Source organism: Morone saxatilis, unplaced genomic scaffold (assembly GCF_004916995.1).
Source record: "Morone saxatilis isolate NCDOM2014 unplaced genomic scaffold, NCSU_SB_2.0 Contig7, whole genome shotgun sequence".
Lineage (NCBI taxonomy): Eukaryota > Metazoa > Chordata > Actinopteri > Moronidae > Morone > Morone saxatilis.
This window is the reverse complement of record NW_023340246.1, coordinates 17,597,593-17,616,330: the sequence shown is the minus strand read 5'-3', so window position 1 is coordinate 17,616,330 and position 18,738 is coordinate 17,597,593. Positions and strand designations below refer to the sequence as shown.

Here is an 18,738-nt window from a genome sequence, read left to right as displayed (position 1 = left end):
ATATATATATATATACACACATCATCCTCATATTTCATGCCATGCAAACTGAATGGGTAAATACGGGGCCTATTGTCAGGAGCAACAGAGGAAAGAGAATGAAAATTCAATGACAGCAGGCTGGCCCCTCTCTTCAGGCAATCATGCAAATTGTCACCCATGCAGCACCTCTCTCACATCAACATCCACCCGTGCCGCAATTAATTCACCCCCTCAGAATTGTTAAGAAGCTCCAGCAAATTTCAAAGCCCTGATTTTCCAATCGATCCAATTTGTGCAGCATGATTAAAGGCAGAGAAGCAGAGTTGGTGGCAGAGGACAGGATTACTGCCTCAGCCAACGACCAGTGGGCACAAGAAATCACACTCTGTGATCTGCAAAAGCAGCTGTATTCATTTGGCTTTCATTAGGCTTGTGATTAGCAGGCCCCTGGCTAGCGGAAGCAAAGAACAAACAGCGTCTGCCTTGGCCCCTGACACTGCCTACTAAGTATCTGCCACATTTCACACCGAAAACAAAAACAAGTTGTGCAAAAAAAAACATGAAGGCCATATTAGAAATCCATTCAGAACCCAGAACTATAAAGCTGGATACTTTTGAATGCAATAATAAAAAATGCTTCATGACCCTTAAAGGGATATTTGGGGACATCTGGACCATGCCTAATGCGTATTTTGACATTTATTTGGATGTTCAGATCAAGATTCATGTTACTTAACAAAATTAACTAAACATATTTTTATCTTTAAACAGTAACTTTCTTTCCTGTCTCTCCCTTGGGCAACTGAATGTTTGATGTGGCGTTTGTGATTATCTTAAGTATGTACCTCTCATTTCATTCTTCTCCAAGTCTCTGAGCATATGGACAAAAGCCAGCTGAGATTCATCCAAATCCCAGCTCTTATAAAGCACCTCTGCCTGCACCACATACTTATGACCCTGTGAAACACAGACAAGCAAAGTCAGTGTGTACAACACCCTCATAGCAGTTTAAAACACAATGTGATATACAGATACACACAATACAAAAAAAGACATGCAACACCATAAAAACAAAGCCAACATGACATGCATGCTATTTTGTATTTTGTATTTTGTGAACATACAGCTGTAAACTGCACTAGTAATAATGACTAGGAAAGAGACACAGAGATCTTAAAGAACTGCATATTTTGTTTTTGCTGCTCTGCCCTCTTTGACAGAAGCACATGCCTGGCACAAAGGGAGAGACAAGGCAGAGGGTGTTTGGCCAAGATTATATCAGGGGTGGTAACTCCCACATCCATCACACTGAACAGAAAAGACAGAATTTCAACAAAATCCCAAGGTGAGACTCAAACTAATAAAGCAAGACTCATTTTGGGAAATTGGCCATTTTTTGAATTAAAAAAATGTTTTTTGTGTTATGTTTATGTTTATAGCTATAATAGAGCCTTATAAATGCACTTAGCAGAAAGTGACGGTTGTTATGAATCCATATAAACACCACATGTACATCTCTATACAAACAAAAGCCACAGTGACATTAGTTTGTTAAGGGTGTTTAAGGCATTGGCAGATTACATTGCAGGAGCCTTCAGCATTAATGCACCATTACTGAGCATCAATATATATATAAAATATAGCATCATGCTGTGTGTCCCTGCGGCACAAAACCTTGCTTTAATCACTGACCCTTAGCTGTTAGTCTTGATCAATGGTCTTAGTCCTGATCAAGAGCCGTTTACTCTGGCCTGCTGCTGATCTGATCCGTGGGATCTGACATGATCTGTCTCATTACTATTGATGTCACTGCACTTTTGGGTATAGGCTCAATCCACTGTTGTAAATGTCAAATTAATTCTAGTTATTCCTCAGGTGTAAGCAGTTACAAAGGGAACATTTAAATGATTGATTGGTCTCCAGATGTATCACTGGTGTCACTACAGAAACACAAATAAACCTTGTTGTTTTATAGGCCATAAAATGCATATCATACAATCAGTGTGTTTTTGTGTGTATATGAGTGTTATTGCACATACATATACTTTGGCAATCATCGAACTATGACAATAGGTCTGTTAGACCGGGGTTCTTCAGACAATCGAGTGACTCATAAATCATGCACAAATCGCTGCTCCCTGACAAGAACTGATAAGTCAGTCAGTAACAACAAAAGCACCCCTCCTGTTACTGCTGCTTTCCTCTTGCAAATTTTTGTCTGTGCAAGAATGCGTGTGTGGGTGTGTGTAAGTTCATGTGTGTGTGTGTGTGTGTGTGTGCACATGCCTGCAAGTAAGGCGTTATGTGTATCTGGCAGTGAAAAATTGATATCAACACAGGCAGCAAGCAAGTGGGTGAGAAAGACAGAGAGAGAAAGTGAGATGCACGCTTGTGTGCGTGTGCAAGTGAGATCAGTTAAGTGTTTGAGCAACAGCAGATACCACGCAGGCAGTTGTCAGTGATACCATAGTCTTTGTGGGAGGCTGTGACTGGTCCGACAAGGAGTCTGATTTCCCAGCTGTGCCGTTCTCCCCATCTCTTTGCTGTGAAGTGTCTACCACCTTGACTCCCTTGTCCTGGGTGGGGGATCCCTTCTGTTTCTGCTTATTCTCATCAGTGTGACTGGAGGCTGTAACAGAAAGACAGATATTAATCTGAGCCCATATCTGAGAAAAGACAAGCGTGGTCAGCAATCTGTCTGTTGGTAACTGATGGAAGCATCAACTGAAAAGCAGACTAAAGAGTTTGAGAGTTTTTGAAGAGCTCTTGTGTGTAGTGCCTCTACTGTCTGCCTGTATTTTACTGTTGATCAGGCTAGAATAGCAAAAAGCTAATGTAAAACAAAAAATACTCACTAACCATTATTTATGATATGATTTACCCATGCAGATAGTTCAGGTTTTATTTGTCCCAGTTTTTAGATACCTATTTCGTCCCTGGTTCAAATCTGGTCAGGGAGCTTTGTTACATGTCATTACCCTCTCTCTTTCCCTGCTTCTCCTGTCTGTATATCTACGGTCTGACTTTATCTACAGCAATTTCTCTTTCCAGAATCAGGGCGCCTGTTACTCTGGACAATCCACAGAACACACTGTATTAGCAGTTTTTACAGATAATATTTCTTTGACGAAATGAGGCTGAACACATTTTGTGAATTCAACCACCAGGATAGGTACAGTGGTTTTACGACAGGACAACTGCACAAAAAAAAGAGTAAATGAACCAGTTAAACCCTCTACTTAAGAGGTGGTAAAATCAACTAAACACTAATCCCAGCTCACTAGTGATAAGTTACACAACTCTAAACCCAAATTCAAGCTATTCGGTGTTCGGGGGAAGGTTATCATCACCAAATGCATTAATGTACTTTTAAGTGGCAGAGATAACACGTTTGCATGACAAATTGGAATTTGTGTCTGCAAACTGAATTACAACACCTGTTTAAGAGTTAATTAGATATATCTTAACCTACAAACTACTAACTACTGGTAGCATTTTACATTACAGCTCAATAATAACATGGTAATAGGCAGGTAATAGTTTTGGAAAAGAGGTAATAATTAATAAATTAATAATTAAGTGCTACTATGTAATACCAAGCTATTAACTAGTTATTATCTTGGCATTAACAATGCTTATATATGGGCAATATTAGACTGAAATGTATGTAATAGGGTGATAAGGGGGCAAAAACAAAGGATAATACAGGGAACACACATTTAAAGATAGCAATGAAGCAAAACTATATAATACACTACTATATAATAGTAGAGTAATATTTGGGTACCAATGAAATGGTTATAGCAGTGCAATATTTGGATTAAAAATGGTAATGGTGATATTAATGGGATTACGACCTAAAGGTTGATATTTTCACAATAATATAGGCTGCCATCACCTACCTATTCAATATTAATGGTTAAAATTCTAAACCTGCACAATTTTATCCCTCAATTACTGCTGTAAGGGAAATGGCTGCACATGGGAGCCCTGCTGTTTTGATGTCTGCTAGATGTGTTTGTGTGTTTCATATAAGGGTTGCAAAAAGTAAATGTTGTTAGTGAAATGACTAGAAAAATCCCCCCAAAAAAGACTGCGGAGCAAAGTTTGACAATCTGGCCCTTGACCATGAGGTTAAGTATTAGAGTGCTATGTTTATCAAAGATGAAAACATACTGCAGATAATGTCTAATTCTAACACACGGATAAAGAGTCAGTCTGATAAATCTTCTCCAAAAGATTTTCATTTATCAATTACTTCTATTACTAAACCTAATGACTGCTCACCCTTGTTTGCCAGGAAGTTGAACACAGGAATTACCACCTGGCCCTTCCCCCTGTTGCTGGCCACCTCCTTCTCCTGATCCAGAATGGACAGATGGATCAAAACATCTGGCTTGCAAGTCTGAAACTGAATTGTTCCTAGGACGTCTGCTGTCACCTGCACATGGTAACTGTTGAAAAGTTTCAAATGATTGTGGGTATCACAAAGAGGCACACATAGTCTCCTTAATGTTGTCTTGTATTAGAAAATGGGGCTTCCTGGAGAGGCTACCCATGTTATGTTATGTTTTGTTATGTTATGTTATGTTATGTTTATGTACTCTTTGACTGTCTTTCCAATGATATTATGCATCTTAGATTCATAAAATGTAGTGTAAGTAAGTTGGTCTGCTGTTGTTGGACAGCATTTATTTTTATGATACATTCCTCAATGACTATCAAATGACCAGTATGAATTCTATGTTGATTTTCTTACCGACATATGATGTTTTTGTCATTGGGAATATAATAATCCCGGAATTCCCTCACTGAGAATGTGTTGAGTGGAGTCTCACAGGACAGTTTTGGAAGGAGTTCCCTTGAGCCAATCAAGCGCATCCTCCACTTGGCACCAACAGGGGGTGACTCAGGTGTGACAGCCTCTGCTACAAAGGTATACCCAAGCTGGAACAACCGATACAATAATAATAATTTAATCATCAAATCAAAATATTTTTTTAAGGTGTGAGACTGATGTAAATATGGAAAAGAACACTAAGGATAATAATATAAACATCAGGAAGGGAGTATTCCTAAAGTGAAGCAATTTATCATGGTAATAGGAAACAGAGAAGAAAGTACATTGCATCCACAGACCTTGTTGGGTTTATAGACATGGGTCGCTACTTTGTTGAGGACCATGTCCAGCTCCTCTCCTGTGTCATTATTTATGATGTGCAGCAGACAATTAGGGATTGGGGAGTAGACCTTTGGTAACAGCAGCATCTCTTTAGGAACCAGGAACACCTCTCTTCACAAACAACAAAAATGAAGATAACAAATTCCACAGTCAGGCCAAATTGTAGATGTCTTCCACTGTTTTTGTTAAATGCTGAAATGTAATGTTACAGAAATATTTACATTTTCCGTTATTAGCTTTACAGAGAGGAATGTGAGCTGACTACACTGATCGAAGTCAACCTTAGTGACATTTGGTGAGAAGGGGGCATTTGTCATTAACACCTGGATTCACTCAGACTTTCCAAGCCAGCCAGGGAATTCTCTTTCACTGACAAGCTTAACCTTTAAGTTATAATGGTTTCTAACCTAAACACCAAGACCCAGGAGTTGGCTGTGTCTTGAAGAGGGACAGAGTAATCAGCGAAGGTGATTCTAGTCCATTCATCCTGCTGACAGGGATAGAGCTTTGCTTTCCTCTCCGAGTGGTCAATGATATACCTGTGCAGAAAACACAAAAGGGCAGAGGACATTTACAAAATTAAAATTAAATGAAGACCACGACAAAATCTATTGTGGAAAATAATTTAAAACTTCTTGGAGAAAACAAAAACAAAAAAGAAAGTAGATGCACTTCACGTCTCAGCGACTGAAGTAACTGACTTACTGACTGAAGTGGATGTTTCCATTAGTTCAGAAAAACACATGCTCAAAGGCTGACAACCCCCCCATTCCACCCTCAGCACACACATTGACCAAGCTCTCCATGCTCATGCACACACATACTTCCCCAGGCAGCGGGTCATTCGGCAGACGCTGCTAGCCGATTGGAACGAGTAGAGGATAAACAGCAGATGGTACCACTGGGAAAAGATGGAACACAATGTGGAAAATGCTCCCTGCCTGGCCACCACAGGCCACCACAACCAGGAGAGGGAGCAGATTCTGGGCATGCGGTGCAACAGGGAGGCTAAATGCATGCCATGCAATATACATAGCACTGGCACAGGACTGTAGTAGGAACCCTGATATTCTCTCAGATTACGACATTCGTGAACAAATACGTGCTAGGTTTATAAGGTGTGAGGTGTTTAGTGTATACAATTTATGCATTGTGTACACATTATTTGATAGCATTCAGAGTCATTATGATTATACATTTTTATCCCTTATTTACCGTAACAAGAAGGCAGCATTTTTTTCTGCATCTGATTCAACCTCTGGCCACATATCTGAAAGGGTCTTAGATGCAGTGAGGTTCTCCTTTGTACCTGAATGACACACACACACACACACACACACACACACACAAAAGTAGCCACCATTAAAGATGAAAGACAATCCATGTTGCTGTCAAACACATGAAAAAATGATTGTAGCTGACCTAGTTCAGGGTAGGAAACTGGAATTGCAAAATGCATTTTTGCCTGATTCGGTGAGAGGTGATAGGAGGAGATTATTCACACCTTGACATTAACTTTCACACTCATCTCACCAGACAGGTAACCACACTGACAGAACAGAACCTTTGATGAAAGATGTAGCACTATGTCTTCATGAGTATGTGTGTGTCAGTAAGTGTGTGTTTGTGCATGCAAGTGAGAGAAATACTCCGAAGAGACAGCAGCATGATAGATGTTTTCACATCTGACATGTGGCATAGGTGTCCTCACATCCTCCCTTTACCCCTCCCTCCATAGTGCTCAGCTCTCCCTTTTCAAATGGCCAATTTTCCAAATTGATGCAGCCATTTTAGTGGGCCATGGCTGGCTATTGAGAGATGAAGACCTTCTATTATCTTTATAACCAAAGACAGGCAAAAGACAGACAGAAAAAGAGGCAGACAGGAAAGAGTTGAAGGGGGGAAAAAAGTAAAAAAAAGAGCAAGGAGAACAGAATTGTACAAAAATGGGGTGTGAGCAGTTTGTCCGTGTGTAATAAACAGATGTTCTGGGGAATTTGACCATCTAAAATAAGACTTTTCTTACTTTCTTTTAAATGAATGGTTAAGTATAGTTAGATAGGCAGCGTTTTGCTATCGCTGTAAATGCCACTCTGGAAGCTGCACTTTGTGCTTTGACTAGTAAATGAATAGAATTTGAGAGAACGTTACTATGACAGGCCTATTTGATACAAGTCAAGCTGTTCAGTCTGTGCATGTCTGTGTGCTCATGCTAATGGCACATACCCAGAAGCAATATTTTTTTGCGTTGCTGGCAGATGGGTTCTATAATGATGTGGATACTTTGGATGTTTGGCATGCTCATATCACAATTTTAAGCCACACAAAATAGGCACAGCACAGTTTTATGCAAATACTACATTAATGAGGCTGTGCATGGTCCCATATGTGCAAGTTATTCAGAGGGTGAGAGGGTCATGTGTTGTGCCTGGAGAAGACACAGTTAGCTTCAGGTCGTGGCAATAAGTAGAGGATGTCTGGGCAACGTGTCACCTCCAGTGTTTCCTTCAAACAGTGGTGCACCTTCACAGTAAGATAATTACCACCACCTCTGGAGAAATGTGGATATTAAAAATAATTTAACTGAGAAAAATTGCCTGCAACCTGCACAAGAGCATAACGGGCACCGAAACAAAAACATAACATTATTTCAGAACAGAACTTATGAATAAATGTACAATGTCGCTATGTCTCTCTATTCAATCTGTCACTTTCCTACAAAATGTCCAGTGTTTCCATGTCTTATCCTCCCCATCTTTCACTTGCTGCCAATATTGGAAGGTTTAGCTGCTGATGCAGGAACGTCGTGTGCACGTGTGTGCGTTTCGTATGTGTGTATCCCCTCTGTGGCCACCCCTCATCTGTCAGGGTGTATTAGTAAGAGTGGCAGTCTCATCAATACATATTTGTGCCTGCTCAGAGGCTCAATACATGCCATCGGGCTAAATCAAATAGAGAATGTAAGAAGCAGAAGGTGTTTTGCATGTGTGTATGTTTTCAGACACCAAATAATAATCCACAAATGAAACACATTCTGTTGTTTTAGTGTTTTTCCTCCTGATTTTGCCCCTTTTGCTTTCCCAGTTGTTGCAGGTGTCTTTCAAGAGCACAGAAGAAGAAAGCAGAATTCAAGACGGTCTAATCAGAAGTTAGTACTTGCAACTATTCAAATGAAAGATAAAACCTGATCATGATTCTTAAATAAACACATTTTCTATACGTGTATGGATGTGTTTACCTGGTTTTGAGGCATTAAAGATCTCTCGCACCAAGTGCCCTTTGAATCCAGCCTGCAGAGTGGTGACTGCCTTGACCTCCCTGTCTGTTGGCTCCCTGTCTCTGCAGCTTTCTGGGTGCTTTGACTCTGCATTCACTTAAAAGAGTAACAGCAGAACATTACAGGTTTATATAGAAGAGTGACTTATGAAAACTGTTAAATATAATTTCCTATTATTGTTTTTAAAAATAGGAAATTATTTTGAATTTAACTCTTTATTTAAGTTAGTTAACTATTGTGTTTATTCAAAACTTAGAGGTAGAGTATAGTAGGTGTGATATGGTGTTGTAATCCACTGATATCAGGAGTTACATACACTGTAAAGGGAGAATGAAGAGGACAAAAACTATGATAAAGCTGTGATACTCAATATTACATAATTTAGGCATATACTCACAAATGGCACTTACATGTAGGGAAGTATTCTTTGTGGTCAGTGGCCAGGAGCGAAGGGTCACCCGTGAGGGCCAGTAGAGCAAACCGCTCCTCTGCGGTCAGCTTCCTGCCCAGCGCCTCACGCAGCATGTGGTCAACTGCACTGTTAAACACCTAAACACATACATTAAACACACACAATTGAGAGATGTTAGCAGTTGTGTGTCTGCACGTGAGAGTTCAGTGCGTAAGGGTGCTTAGGTCACAATTTGAGAGATAATTCATGACCCTCCAAGACAAACCCTCCTGTTCTTCAAGTAGGTGCATAGTTAAAACTTCATCGTCATTCTTTTTTTTCCCATTTACTTTCATTTAATTTATCCTTTTTATAATTTATCCATGGCCATTTTCTGGCAATCAAAAGATTGATAATAATGAACTTTAAAGCTCTACAGACATATTGAGTGAATTAAATTATTTGGGACAATGTGGCAATAAATTTAGTTATTTCGATATTCCAAAATGTAAGAAGTCTTGTAAAAGCTGAAAAAGGAAGCAGCTATAAGTATTAGTTTAGTACATTGTTAGTTTGCATCAGTCTACATCAAAATTGCGCAATTATCTGAAAATAAGGCAGACCGTTGGGCCAGGCAGAACTGATTATTGTCCATGCCTACTGAAAACAACTGTGAAATATTTAAATTCTAAATTCACAACAAAAAAAAAATGGCCCAAGTGGAATTGGTGATAAAATACTTTTGCATCCTTACAAAATAACTAAAATGTTGAAAAATATTAAATGTCATTTGTTGGCCGCTGTTGAGTAATTCAGGAGCAGTACAAGTATGGATTGTAAGTTTCTCTTACTTATTATTCAACCAATTACATGCTATATGGTTACAGGTGTACTACTAAATGTGAACTAAAGACTACATCTACATGTAGCAACTGTCAAATAATTATGAAGGCAAAGTAAAGTGAGTTCAAGTGAATTCACTGTATGTACATCACAAACGTGTACTGCTATAAGACCATAGTTAAACAAGCAACCTTGTGATGTTTTCCCAGGGAGGTGTTGGTGTTTTGGGGGCAGTACGCCTTTTCTAGCATTCTCCTGGCTGCTGGCTGGTCCTGCTCATCGCTAAAGGAAGACACCACTCTGGACAGGGCCCTAAAGATAGACGAGGCCTGCTCAGTGAAACGAGCACTTTCCTGTTCAAAAGAGGAGAGCAGTGGGGAAGCATTTTGTTTACTGTTGCAAATCAAACAGAATGCAAGTTAAATAGAACAGACAGAACAGTACCAATATATTTCAGTAAATAGACTGTGCTGGACTGTTGATTACAGACAAGATAAAGGCATATTTCTTTGTTTTTCTGAATATGTGTAACAATGCAGCCCAAAGTGATTCACTCAGCACCACAAACACCAGGCTAAACTTTAAGATAGCAGTGGCACTGACGTGCCAACATGTGATTCTGAATTGAAACTGAAGCTGCAATAAGTCCTATTCAAAAATGTTACAGCAAGGACATTGCAACAGGGGCAATTTTATGCTGTCTTTCTCTATGTTCAACCAAGCCTTTTTCTGTAGTTTTTCATGATTAAGGTTGAACAGGTTGTATATATTATTTCCTGTTTTTGTGTATTTCTTTTGTTTCTGCTCCAACAGATATTTGTTGTTCCAGGATTCCTTTGTTACAACACATATGCAGACTAAATATATCAAAAATATTTCCTTGAAGAAAAAAAAGGATCAGAGGAGTGTGCAGCCTTGGCAGAGGTATCCGTGCTCTGAGTGCTTTCTGGTTTATTTGTTTAGTCACCACTGTATTTCTCACTCACAAATTTCCCCTCTCAGAGCCTTTTTGTATGAGCGAGGAAGTGACTTGGAGACTTAAAAGCTAATTAAAGCAATATGCATATCAGCCCTTATGCTAGAAATTCACATGTTAATGTGTAACTATCTTGCAAATGACAAAAAAGGGGTAGACGGGATGTTATGTTGAAGGGATCCATATCTTGATTGGTCTGTGCGTATTTATACATAAAGACAAAGGAAAATGTCATATAATATTTCCTTTACTGTACATTACTTTAGTGTAGTGGACCCCACCCCCTAGTAGTTAAAATTTCACCCACGGATAAAGAAACAAAACTTAAATCACCTCTCAAATTCACAAAGACTTCATATGTTGTGAAATTACAATCAATGTCAACTGATTTGTTATAACTAAAGCCTTTGGTCACCTTGGTCAGATGCGGCATGACAGTTTCTTCATCCCCGAAGATGAAAGGTGTCGTGCTGCACAGGTGAATGTGGTAGCCCAGTGCCGCCTTTGCGTGGAAGGACAACACATGGCGTCTGGAGGGGAGAAAAAGCATTTTGACTGTAAATGACACTAAAACAGTAGTTCCCAATCTTTTTGACTTGTGATCCATTATAAAGACACAGTCTATTTGTGACTCCTTTTCGCAGGCTGCAAATAATTCTACCCAGTCAATCAAAGAGTGATTTTGCCTTCTTCGACAGTCACAAAAAGGTTACAAGTAGAGAAACATCAGAAAGAAAAAACTATTTGTGCAGCAGCAATATTTTCTTCAATTTTTCTATCTTGTTAGTCATCTCTCGACTTCTCAGATTTATCTTACAACCCCTTGGGATTCCTGACCAGGGCTAAGAACCACAGCATCAGTAGAACAAACAAATATTAGGCTACTAAATTTATGAGACTAAATGTAAGAGTGGACAGGTATCCCTCCCAACCACAGAGGAAAAACGGATTAAACAAGTGCATTCCACTGAATGAAATCCCTTTCTAGTCTTAATAGTGAATCAATGTTTCTGTCAAGTAATACTGAGCGGGTCAACCATTCAGAAGTGCTGTAGCCTAATGTCCTGTCTGCCAAGTGCCAAACTGAGTTCACAGGGCCTGGTCAGGCATGAAAGAGTGGAACCCCACTTCCTTGGCCCCATTAGCTTTACATAATTCAGCCATCACAGCCTAACTAGATGGATGAGCACTGAGGCGGAGCTGGGCTAGTGCAGTTGAAGAAGAAGACGACAGTGTACAAAAGGGAAAACGGATGAGAAAGAGAGAAAAGAAGGTGAAAAGTCTGAGTGAGAAGAAAAGACAAAGAGACAATAGGAAAGAGTGAAAGAAAGGGAGATGTACAAAGGAGGAAAGACAAAAACTTGGATTGGACAGTATGTTCAAAGAAGAAAGTACAAGTCAGTGGAGAGACTAAAGACAATAGCACATTGGCAAAATAGTGTACCACATAGGCTGACAGGGACATACAAAGACAAAAAGAGTAGTATAAAAATGCCAAAAGCCTGGACATACCAGCTATTTTCTCTTGGAGAGAGTGTACTATGGGGCGTATGGGCATGATAAGTTGAGTGCTATGTGTGTGATTATGGCTCAGTGGTAATTGCACTGCTGCATACCTGCACCTGACCCCAGAAACTAGGCCCTCTGCTTCTAGGCCAAGTAGCACCCATTAATAGCGACTAGGACAGATGCTTTTTACTGCTTTTCAGAGCATCTGAGGTAGGCAGATATCCCCTGCTCACTTTATGATAGCTTTAAGAAGATCTCTGCATAGCTGAAAAAATCACAACAAGAGTGAAACGCTTCCTTTCATCAAAAACTCCCAAAGGTTCTGTGCAGGAAACGCATACATTTTTAAAACAGGTTTCCATGATAGGAATTAAAGCTTTAACCTTGGCAGCATTTGTGCCGAGCTGACGAGCGCTAAGGGTAATTTAGGGTTATGAGTAAGAGTAAAAATGGAAAAATTTTGTGATGAAATATGAGGTGGGATGACAGTTTGTTTAGATACATATATAAATTATGAAAAAAAAAACTACCACATGAATTTCAAAAGATAATTAGACTGGTCAAAAGTTTAAAGCCGTGGCCTTGGTGAACAATATTTAATAAGCATTCCATGGTAATATCAAGATTTCAGTATTTTTAATAAAAGACATAAAAATCTAATCATATAACCATAAGAAATATTAGTAAGTATGAAATGGCATACTAAAGGATATACTGCTATGATAGCAGCAAATGGTTATTCTTATTAACATAAGTGTAACGTACATCACAGAGTCTAGGAACATAGATTTGTCATGCCCTAGTCTGTTACCCGCTTATGAACTTGATCAGTACAGTACTCAGTAATCAGTATTCATCAATGCTATCCTACCCTGGGGGTAAGTTAAGCATGGCTGCCTTAGAGGAGCTGGTCTTGATGGTGAGAACTGGCAGCTGAGACTGTAGACTTATCCAGGAGTATGACTGGGCGATGAGCACTGCAGATCCACATCCTGCTGACATTTCCTTTTCTATGAGTTGTTGTAGAGGGGGAGAGAAAAGGTGAATTGTTCACCCACCACAATGAAATATCACAAACAGATTAGGTCACATTCATAAAATGTTCATACACACATTTATGAATGTCTACATATACTGTGTATCACAAATAAGGTTATAGTGTATGTTTTGTGCATGCTTAGATAGAGAAATATAATTGCTGCTCTTACATTACTTGCACTATCAGGAAATCCATTTGTATCTGAGTATCTATGTGTGTGTTTGAGAGTGTGTGTGTAGATAAATCCTTACTCTCCTCAGCTGTATCCCCCCAGAGAAGCAGAGCAGAGAAGCTGATGAGGATCTGAGAAGGTTGTATGGTGTCCACACACAGGTAGTGCGTGCCTCTCACCTCTTGACACTGGGGGGAACACACACACACACACACACACACACACACACACCCCTTAGTTATCAGTAGGGAGGCAGACAAGGAAAAGAACAAGTGGAAGAAAGGAAGAGCAGAAAGCCGTAGGGAGGGATGATGGATAAACTGATAGAAGGATGGCTTAGTAGAAGAGAAGCTGGTGGAAAATACAGAGGAAGGGAGAAATAAGGGGCAAGGGAGAGGTAAGTGGAGAAAATAGGAAGATATAGAAAAGAGCTGAGAGAGTTAAAGAAGCATTTGAGGTGACACCTGAATAGGAGAGGCCAAGACGTTGAATTTAGTAATGTAAGATTAATCAGTCTGTGAGAAAGACAGAGAGGAAGACAAAGCGAGGGGCAGAGGGAGAGGATGCATACATGTCTGGAATGACAAGCAGACTCAGCAGTCTGTACACACAGACATGCAAACACACAAAAAAGTCAAAGAAAAGCCTGAGCTACACACACACACACAAACACAATCACACGCCCACTGTCACTCGCATCTTCAGAGGTGTGTACTGTATATGTTATGCATATGACACAAACATACAGTGTACTACAATACAAATTCATTACATGATCAAGAAGTACAAAAGGAAACGAACACAAGGCACAAGCCAAGAACTACTTTTAACAAAGACACCAGACTTAAATTCTGTTGTCTTGGCCTCACTGAATCAGATCATGGTTGCAATTTATTTTAAGATCATCCTCATTACTTCACAATGCCACCTGTGTGTAATGGAGCGCAAGTTCCTGACAACTGAAAATTTGCATGACTAACACCCCGATTATACCATAAAAGGTATAAAGGTATAAAGTTAATTCATGAAAATGATACAAGTCCTGCTCTCGGAGATCAACAAAGGAAAGTCTATAATTTTAACAGCATCAGCAGTGGAATTAAAGGACTTGCTAAAGTGCCACCTAAGGGTCGCACTGTTGCTGATATCAAGAAGAAGTGGTTTCATATGAAAAGCTAGGCGATTGATAACTGCAATAGGAGGGGTTCAAAGGGAAGTTTCCATCACAGTGATAGACAAAAGAATACGTGCCATAATAGGTGATGTTGCATTGTCAGAGGATGTTGCCCTGCACATCGACCTGCCTTAATGTGAAGATAGGCTGTATGATACATTTAGAACTATATTATAATTCAAACTGTACAGTAAACAGGATGATGTCAATGTAATTTACGTAGGAAACTGAAATTTGCTTTATAGTAATGCAATATACAATCCTTATGCAATATGATATATGACTAGTTTATAAGAAAACTCCACTAGAAGTTATCATTAGTAGGTACTATGTACAGGGTTAGGTTGAATCACACATGACAAATCACTGTATGTGTTCATGTGAAATTCTTGGTGTGCATGCATGTGTATGTTCGTATGTGTGTACTTCAGGGCTTGCTACAGCATATGTCATAGGGAAGGATCCAGTAAGAGAGTGTGTAGATGATCCAGTACAGTTGGTGCCTGTTGCAGTTTTGGACAAGACGGTGCTCTGCAGAAAGCACAGTTAAATTAATAACAATATATCCAATACTAACAGCATTAATATGTCAAAGCACAAAGACATGGAATCATGGGGGAAAATAAATGGAAAGTTAACAAAGTACTAGCACTGGAGACTGAACATGCAGGAATTAGTTACTGGGTTATTTTGTGATACACACTGTACCTTTAAATGAGATTTCTGGATATGATGTGGGTAGATCTGTGGTTTATGGAACACCAAGAGAGTCCTGGAAGAAAAATACAAACTCATTTTATTTTTAAGCTTAATTTATTAGTAATTATAGTCTTGATCAAGCCATTTTTAGGCCCCTTTAGGCCCCAGTATGTTTGTAGTAGTACAGTATATATTTGTGTCTGTGTCTCACTGAAAGCATTTAGCAAAGTCATCCAGCTCCACCCAGGTCTCCTGCAGGATGTGTTTGACAGGGATTATGGGCTCCTCAGTTACATGCACTTTCATTGCAGTTTTGGGCCGATCTGGATAGAAAACAATTTGTAATTATAAATGTATTTATAAAAAAAATTTTGAGTTTGACAGTTGTTATAAAGGTAGCAGGTTTGCAGTATACAGAAGTCTAGCTGAGAAAATGGATCATAAAGCAAAGTACTTCATTCATTATTGCTAATACAAATCAGCAGCATCTCAATATAGGAAAAACCTGTGTTTATCAAGCAGAGTAGCATCCGAGTTGACTGATGCTTGTCACGCCACACTTAATACTAAATAGAACTGCCTGTGAAATCTCCCATTTCAAAATGCTGCGAGTAACAAAATGCCTTTCCTCTTGTGACTCATAGCAAGTTATCCTAGACTCAAATCATTATCTGAAACACAGTGAGCCAAATTGGCCAAACTCCCACATAATGGCATAGTGTAAGCACACATGCACATCCATACTCCCACTCACTGACTCCCACTATCTCAATGCATGCAGAGTAAAATCATAGACATATGCATGCAGACACACTCTCCACCCAAAAAACACACACATGCGCACACACATACACACAGTTGCTCTGCCCCCAAGCTCTTCTCAAAGCAAGAAGTCTGATCAGAAAGCTGAGGCGGTGAGGGCCAGCATCTCTGCTGCTGAGCAATGTTGGTCCGCTAACTCAAACTGCAGGTGTTACTAAGCAACTAAACGGGGGCAGAGAGAAGGCAGGGAATTGGCTCGTGGTCATAACGCATAATTTCAGTCCCATCTTCTTCAAAGTGTCTTGGCCACCCGATGGAAGCATGGGTACAAAGTTGGAGGGAGTGGAGGCGAGAGACGCAGATACTTAATCACATTAATTGGACTTCGCTGCACAGATGCTGTTCAAGCCAGTCAGTAATGAAGACCTTTACATACATCACTTATGCTTCTGCCCATTCTGGTAGCAAAATATTTGAGTTCAGGTTAGGGCAATCTTGTGTACAGATATGCAGATCATTTTCAAAATGAATGAGGGGCCCAGCATTGCAAAGGAACAGATTTTACCATTGGAGATGTCATCATTGTCCTTCTTCCTGTCCTCTGCAGTAACCTAAAGGGAGGGAGGGAGGGGGGGGAAGAGAGAGAGAGAGAGAGAGAGCAGCACATGTGGAGCTCAAGTTAAGACTTTCCTGTTTCCCTCCCTCTGTATTTCTGTGTTCTCTGTAGTTTGCATTGTAAATCAGCAACTAAATAAAAGAAGGTGCAGAGCTCCTTTGCCCCGTTTTCCTCTTTGTTTTGTTTTAGAATAACTCGAAGGATTCGGAGAAAGGTGACGCAACCGTTTCCAGGGTGTGTTGATGGAAATCAGTGTCCAGATCGGCGTCAGCCTGCAGGAGGCCGTGTTATTCCCTCAGTGTGCGTTCAGTTTGCCTTTCAAGAGTCACGCTACTGCACAGACTCACAAAACCAGCCCGCCGACTTTCTGCTGGAGCTGAAGCTGCAGCAGGTGAGATCAGGAGCGAACTAATCTCTGATCAAACCCTCCGTCTCGGCTCATTGTTTATCCGTCTCTCAGCACTCCAAAACGCTGTAAAACCCAGCGAACGCTACCGGTTAGAGACAGTTAGAGACCAGTGGAGACTTAAAGCTGCAAAGAGCAGATGTGTCTCTCAGGATCTTAAAGAGAGGGAATATCAGACTCAAAGGACCAGTGTGTAGGATTTAGTGGCATCTATTGGTGAAGATTGCAACGAACTGAACACGGCTCCGTATTTAATGACCTGGGAATGAGAACAGGCCGTGAAGTGTGATGCCAAAGCTCCAATCTAGAGCCAGTGATTGGTCCATTCTGGGCTACTGTAGAAACATGGCGGACCCGCTCCTTCTATAAAAAGATAAAAACGCCTCATTCTAAAGTAACAAAACCACAATGATTCTCAGGTGATTATGAACCTATGACAACATATATATACACACCATAGATCCTCCTCAATGTTACACACTGGACCTTTAAACTCATCAGACACAAACTCTAAATGAATGATGATGTAGCTGCTGGATGTGTTCAACATATCAACTTAAAAACAAACACACAAACACTATTTTTTTAAAAATTTGATTAAAACAGCATTAGTTTGTGTCTAACTGCGTCTGTCTTGTGTCTGATGCCTTTTTTTCACACTGCGGGTGTTGAAGATAATTTTCCATTCAGTTCCTACTAACTACCTCTTTAACAGACGTTACCAGCAGGAAACACGAGTCCTCGCTGCCAAACCCAGAAACTGAGCACAAAAACAAATAAAAGGAAAATATAATTGAGAAAATTGCTGTGACATCCAACAGATTTTTCTGCCTGTGTCTCAGCCTACAGTCATTCCTTCCTGCCCACACCTCCTCATACCACTGAGACTGCAGCGAGAGTCCGAGGAAGCACAAAACATTCGTCTTTCTGTCCCAAACAAACATCAACAGGCTCCATATTTCATTAAAACTCGAACATGCAAACCATTTTACCGCACATCACTGCAGTCAGCCAGTGTGGAAACAATGCTGCTGTGTTTTAGACATGTGAATCTACTTTTCCTACCACTCGTTTCCTTAAAACATGAAAATCCATCAGCGAGCTCTTGAAGCATTTTTGTTAAAGCTCCACTTTCATCGTGAGCTGCTGCAGCGGATTACACATCTGAAGTCTTGACAGTCTGCTAATTTCATTTTACACCATATACAGCGATGACCCAGCCTCACACAGCAGCGGAGCTACGCCCAGAGTCCACAGGTATACACGGCTGAAGGACTCACTGCTCATTAAACAACAACGGTGGCTGCTAAAGAGGTTAGCATAGCTGCTGCTAGCATCACTTCTATCAGGACAGAGGTTGTTCTGTCTCCCGACCGGCTTCAGAAAGAGTTTGACTAATGGTATGTATGGTTGGTTGATCTGACTGGATGAGCAGTGTGGTTATTTAAAACAGACGACAGACGTTCTGTACAAACCAGAACCTGAAATACAAACAGCCAACGGTAAGGAGCCAGTTCGGCTTCATTATGAGGTCTCGTTTTGACTTTAACAACCAGTGTCCGAAACGTAACTTCTTTTTCTCATTCTACATAATAAATATAGATTAACTACTTCATTGATGCTGATTGAAACATGGAGGTTTTTGTCCACAAACTAAAACGCATCACTGCAAACGGCGGTTTCTTCTCACCGACTGAGTGCGGGACATCG

General features: G+C 40.2%; 1 protein-coding gene across 1 annotated transcript in view; it reads right to left on the bottom strand.

Moving 5' to 3' along the window:
* adgb (androglobin) overlaps window positions 1-18,738 on the bottom strand; it is a 42,092-nt gene that overhangs the window by 6,910 nt on the left and 16,444 nt on the right. Inside the window, exons 13-29 of the mRNA XM_035678880.1 lie at window positions 16,572-16,617; window positions 15,456-15,567; window positions 15,254-15,317; window positions 14,972-15,076; window positions 13,451-13,559; window positions 13,032-13,170; window positions 11,067-11,181; window positions 9,867-10,028; window positions 8,852-8,990; window positions 8,403-8,537; window positions 6,380-6,473; window positions 5,572-5,703; window positions 5,122-5,275; window positions 4,742-4,929; window positions 4,270-4,436; window positions 2,448-2,611; window positions 828-939 (exon numbers count right to left, since the gene is read on the bottom strand). Of these exons, the coding sequence (XP_035534773.1) occupies window positions 828-939; window positions 2,448-2,611; window positions 4,270-4,436; window positions 4,742-4,929; window positions 5,122-5,275; window positions 5,572-5,703; window positions 6,380-6,473; window positions 8,403-8,537; window positions 8,852-8,990; window positions 9,867-10,028; window positions 11,067-11,181; window positions 13,032-13,170; window positions 13,451-13,559; window positions 14,972-15,076; window positions 15,254-15,317; window positions 15,456-15,567; window positions 16,572-16,617 (2,137 nt within the window). The remainder of the gene's footprint in view (window positions 1-827; window positions 940-2,447; window positions 2,612-4,269; window positions 4,437-4,741; window positions 4,930-5,121; window positions 5,276-5,571; window positions 5,704-6,379; window positions 6,474-8,402; window positions 8,538-8,851; window positions 8,991-9,866; window positions 10,029-11,066; window positions 11,182-13,031; window positions 13,171-13,450; window positions 13,560-14,971; window positions 15,077-15,253; window positions 15,318-15,455; window positions 15,568-16,571; window positions 16,618-18,738) is intronic.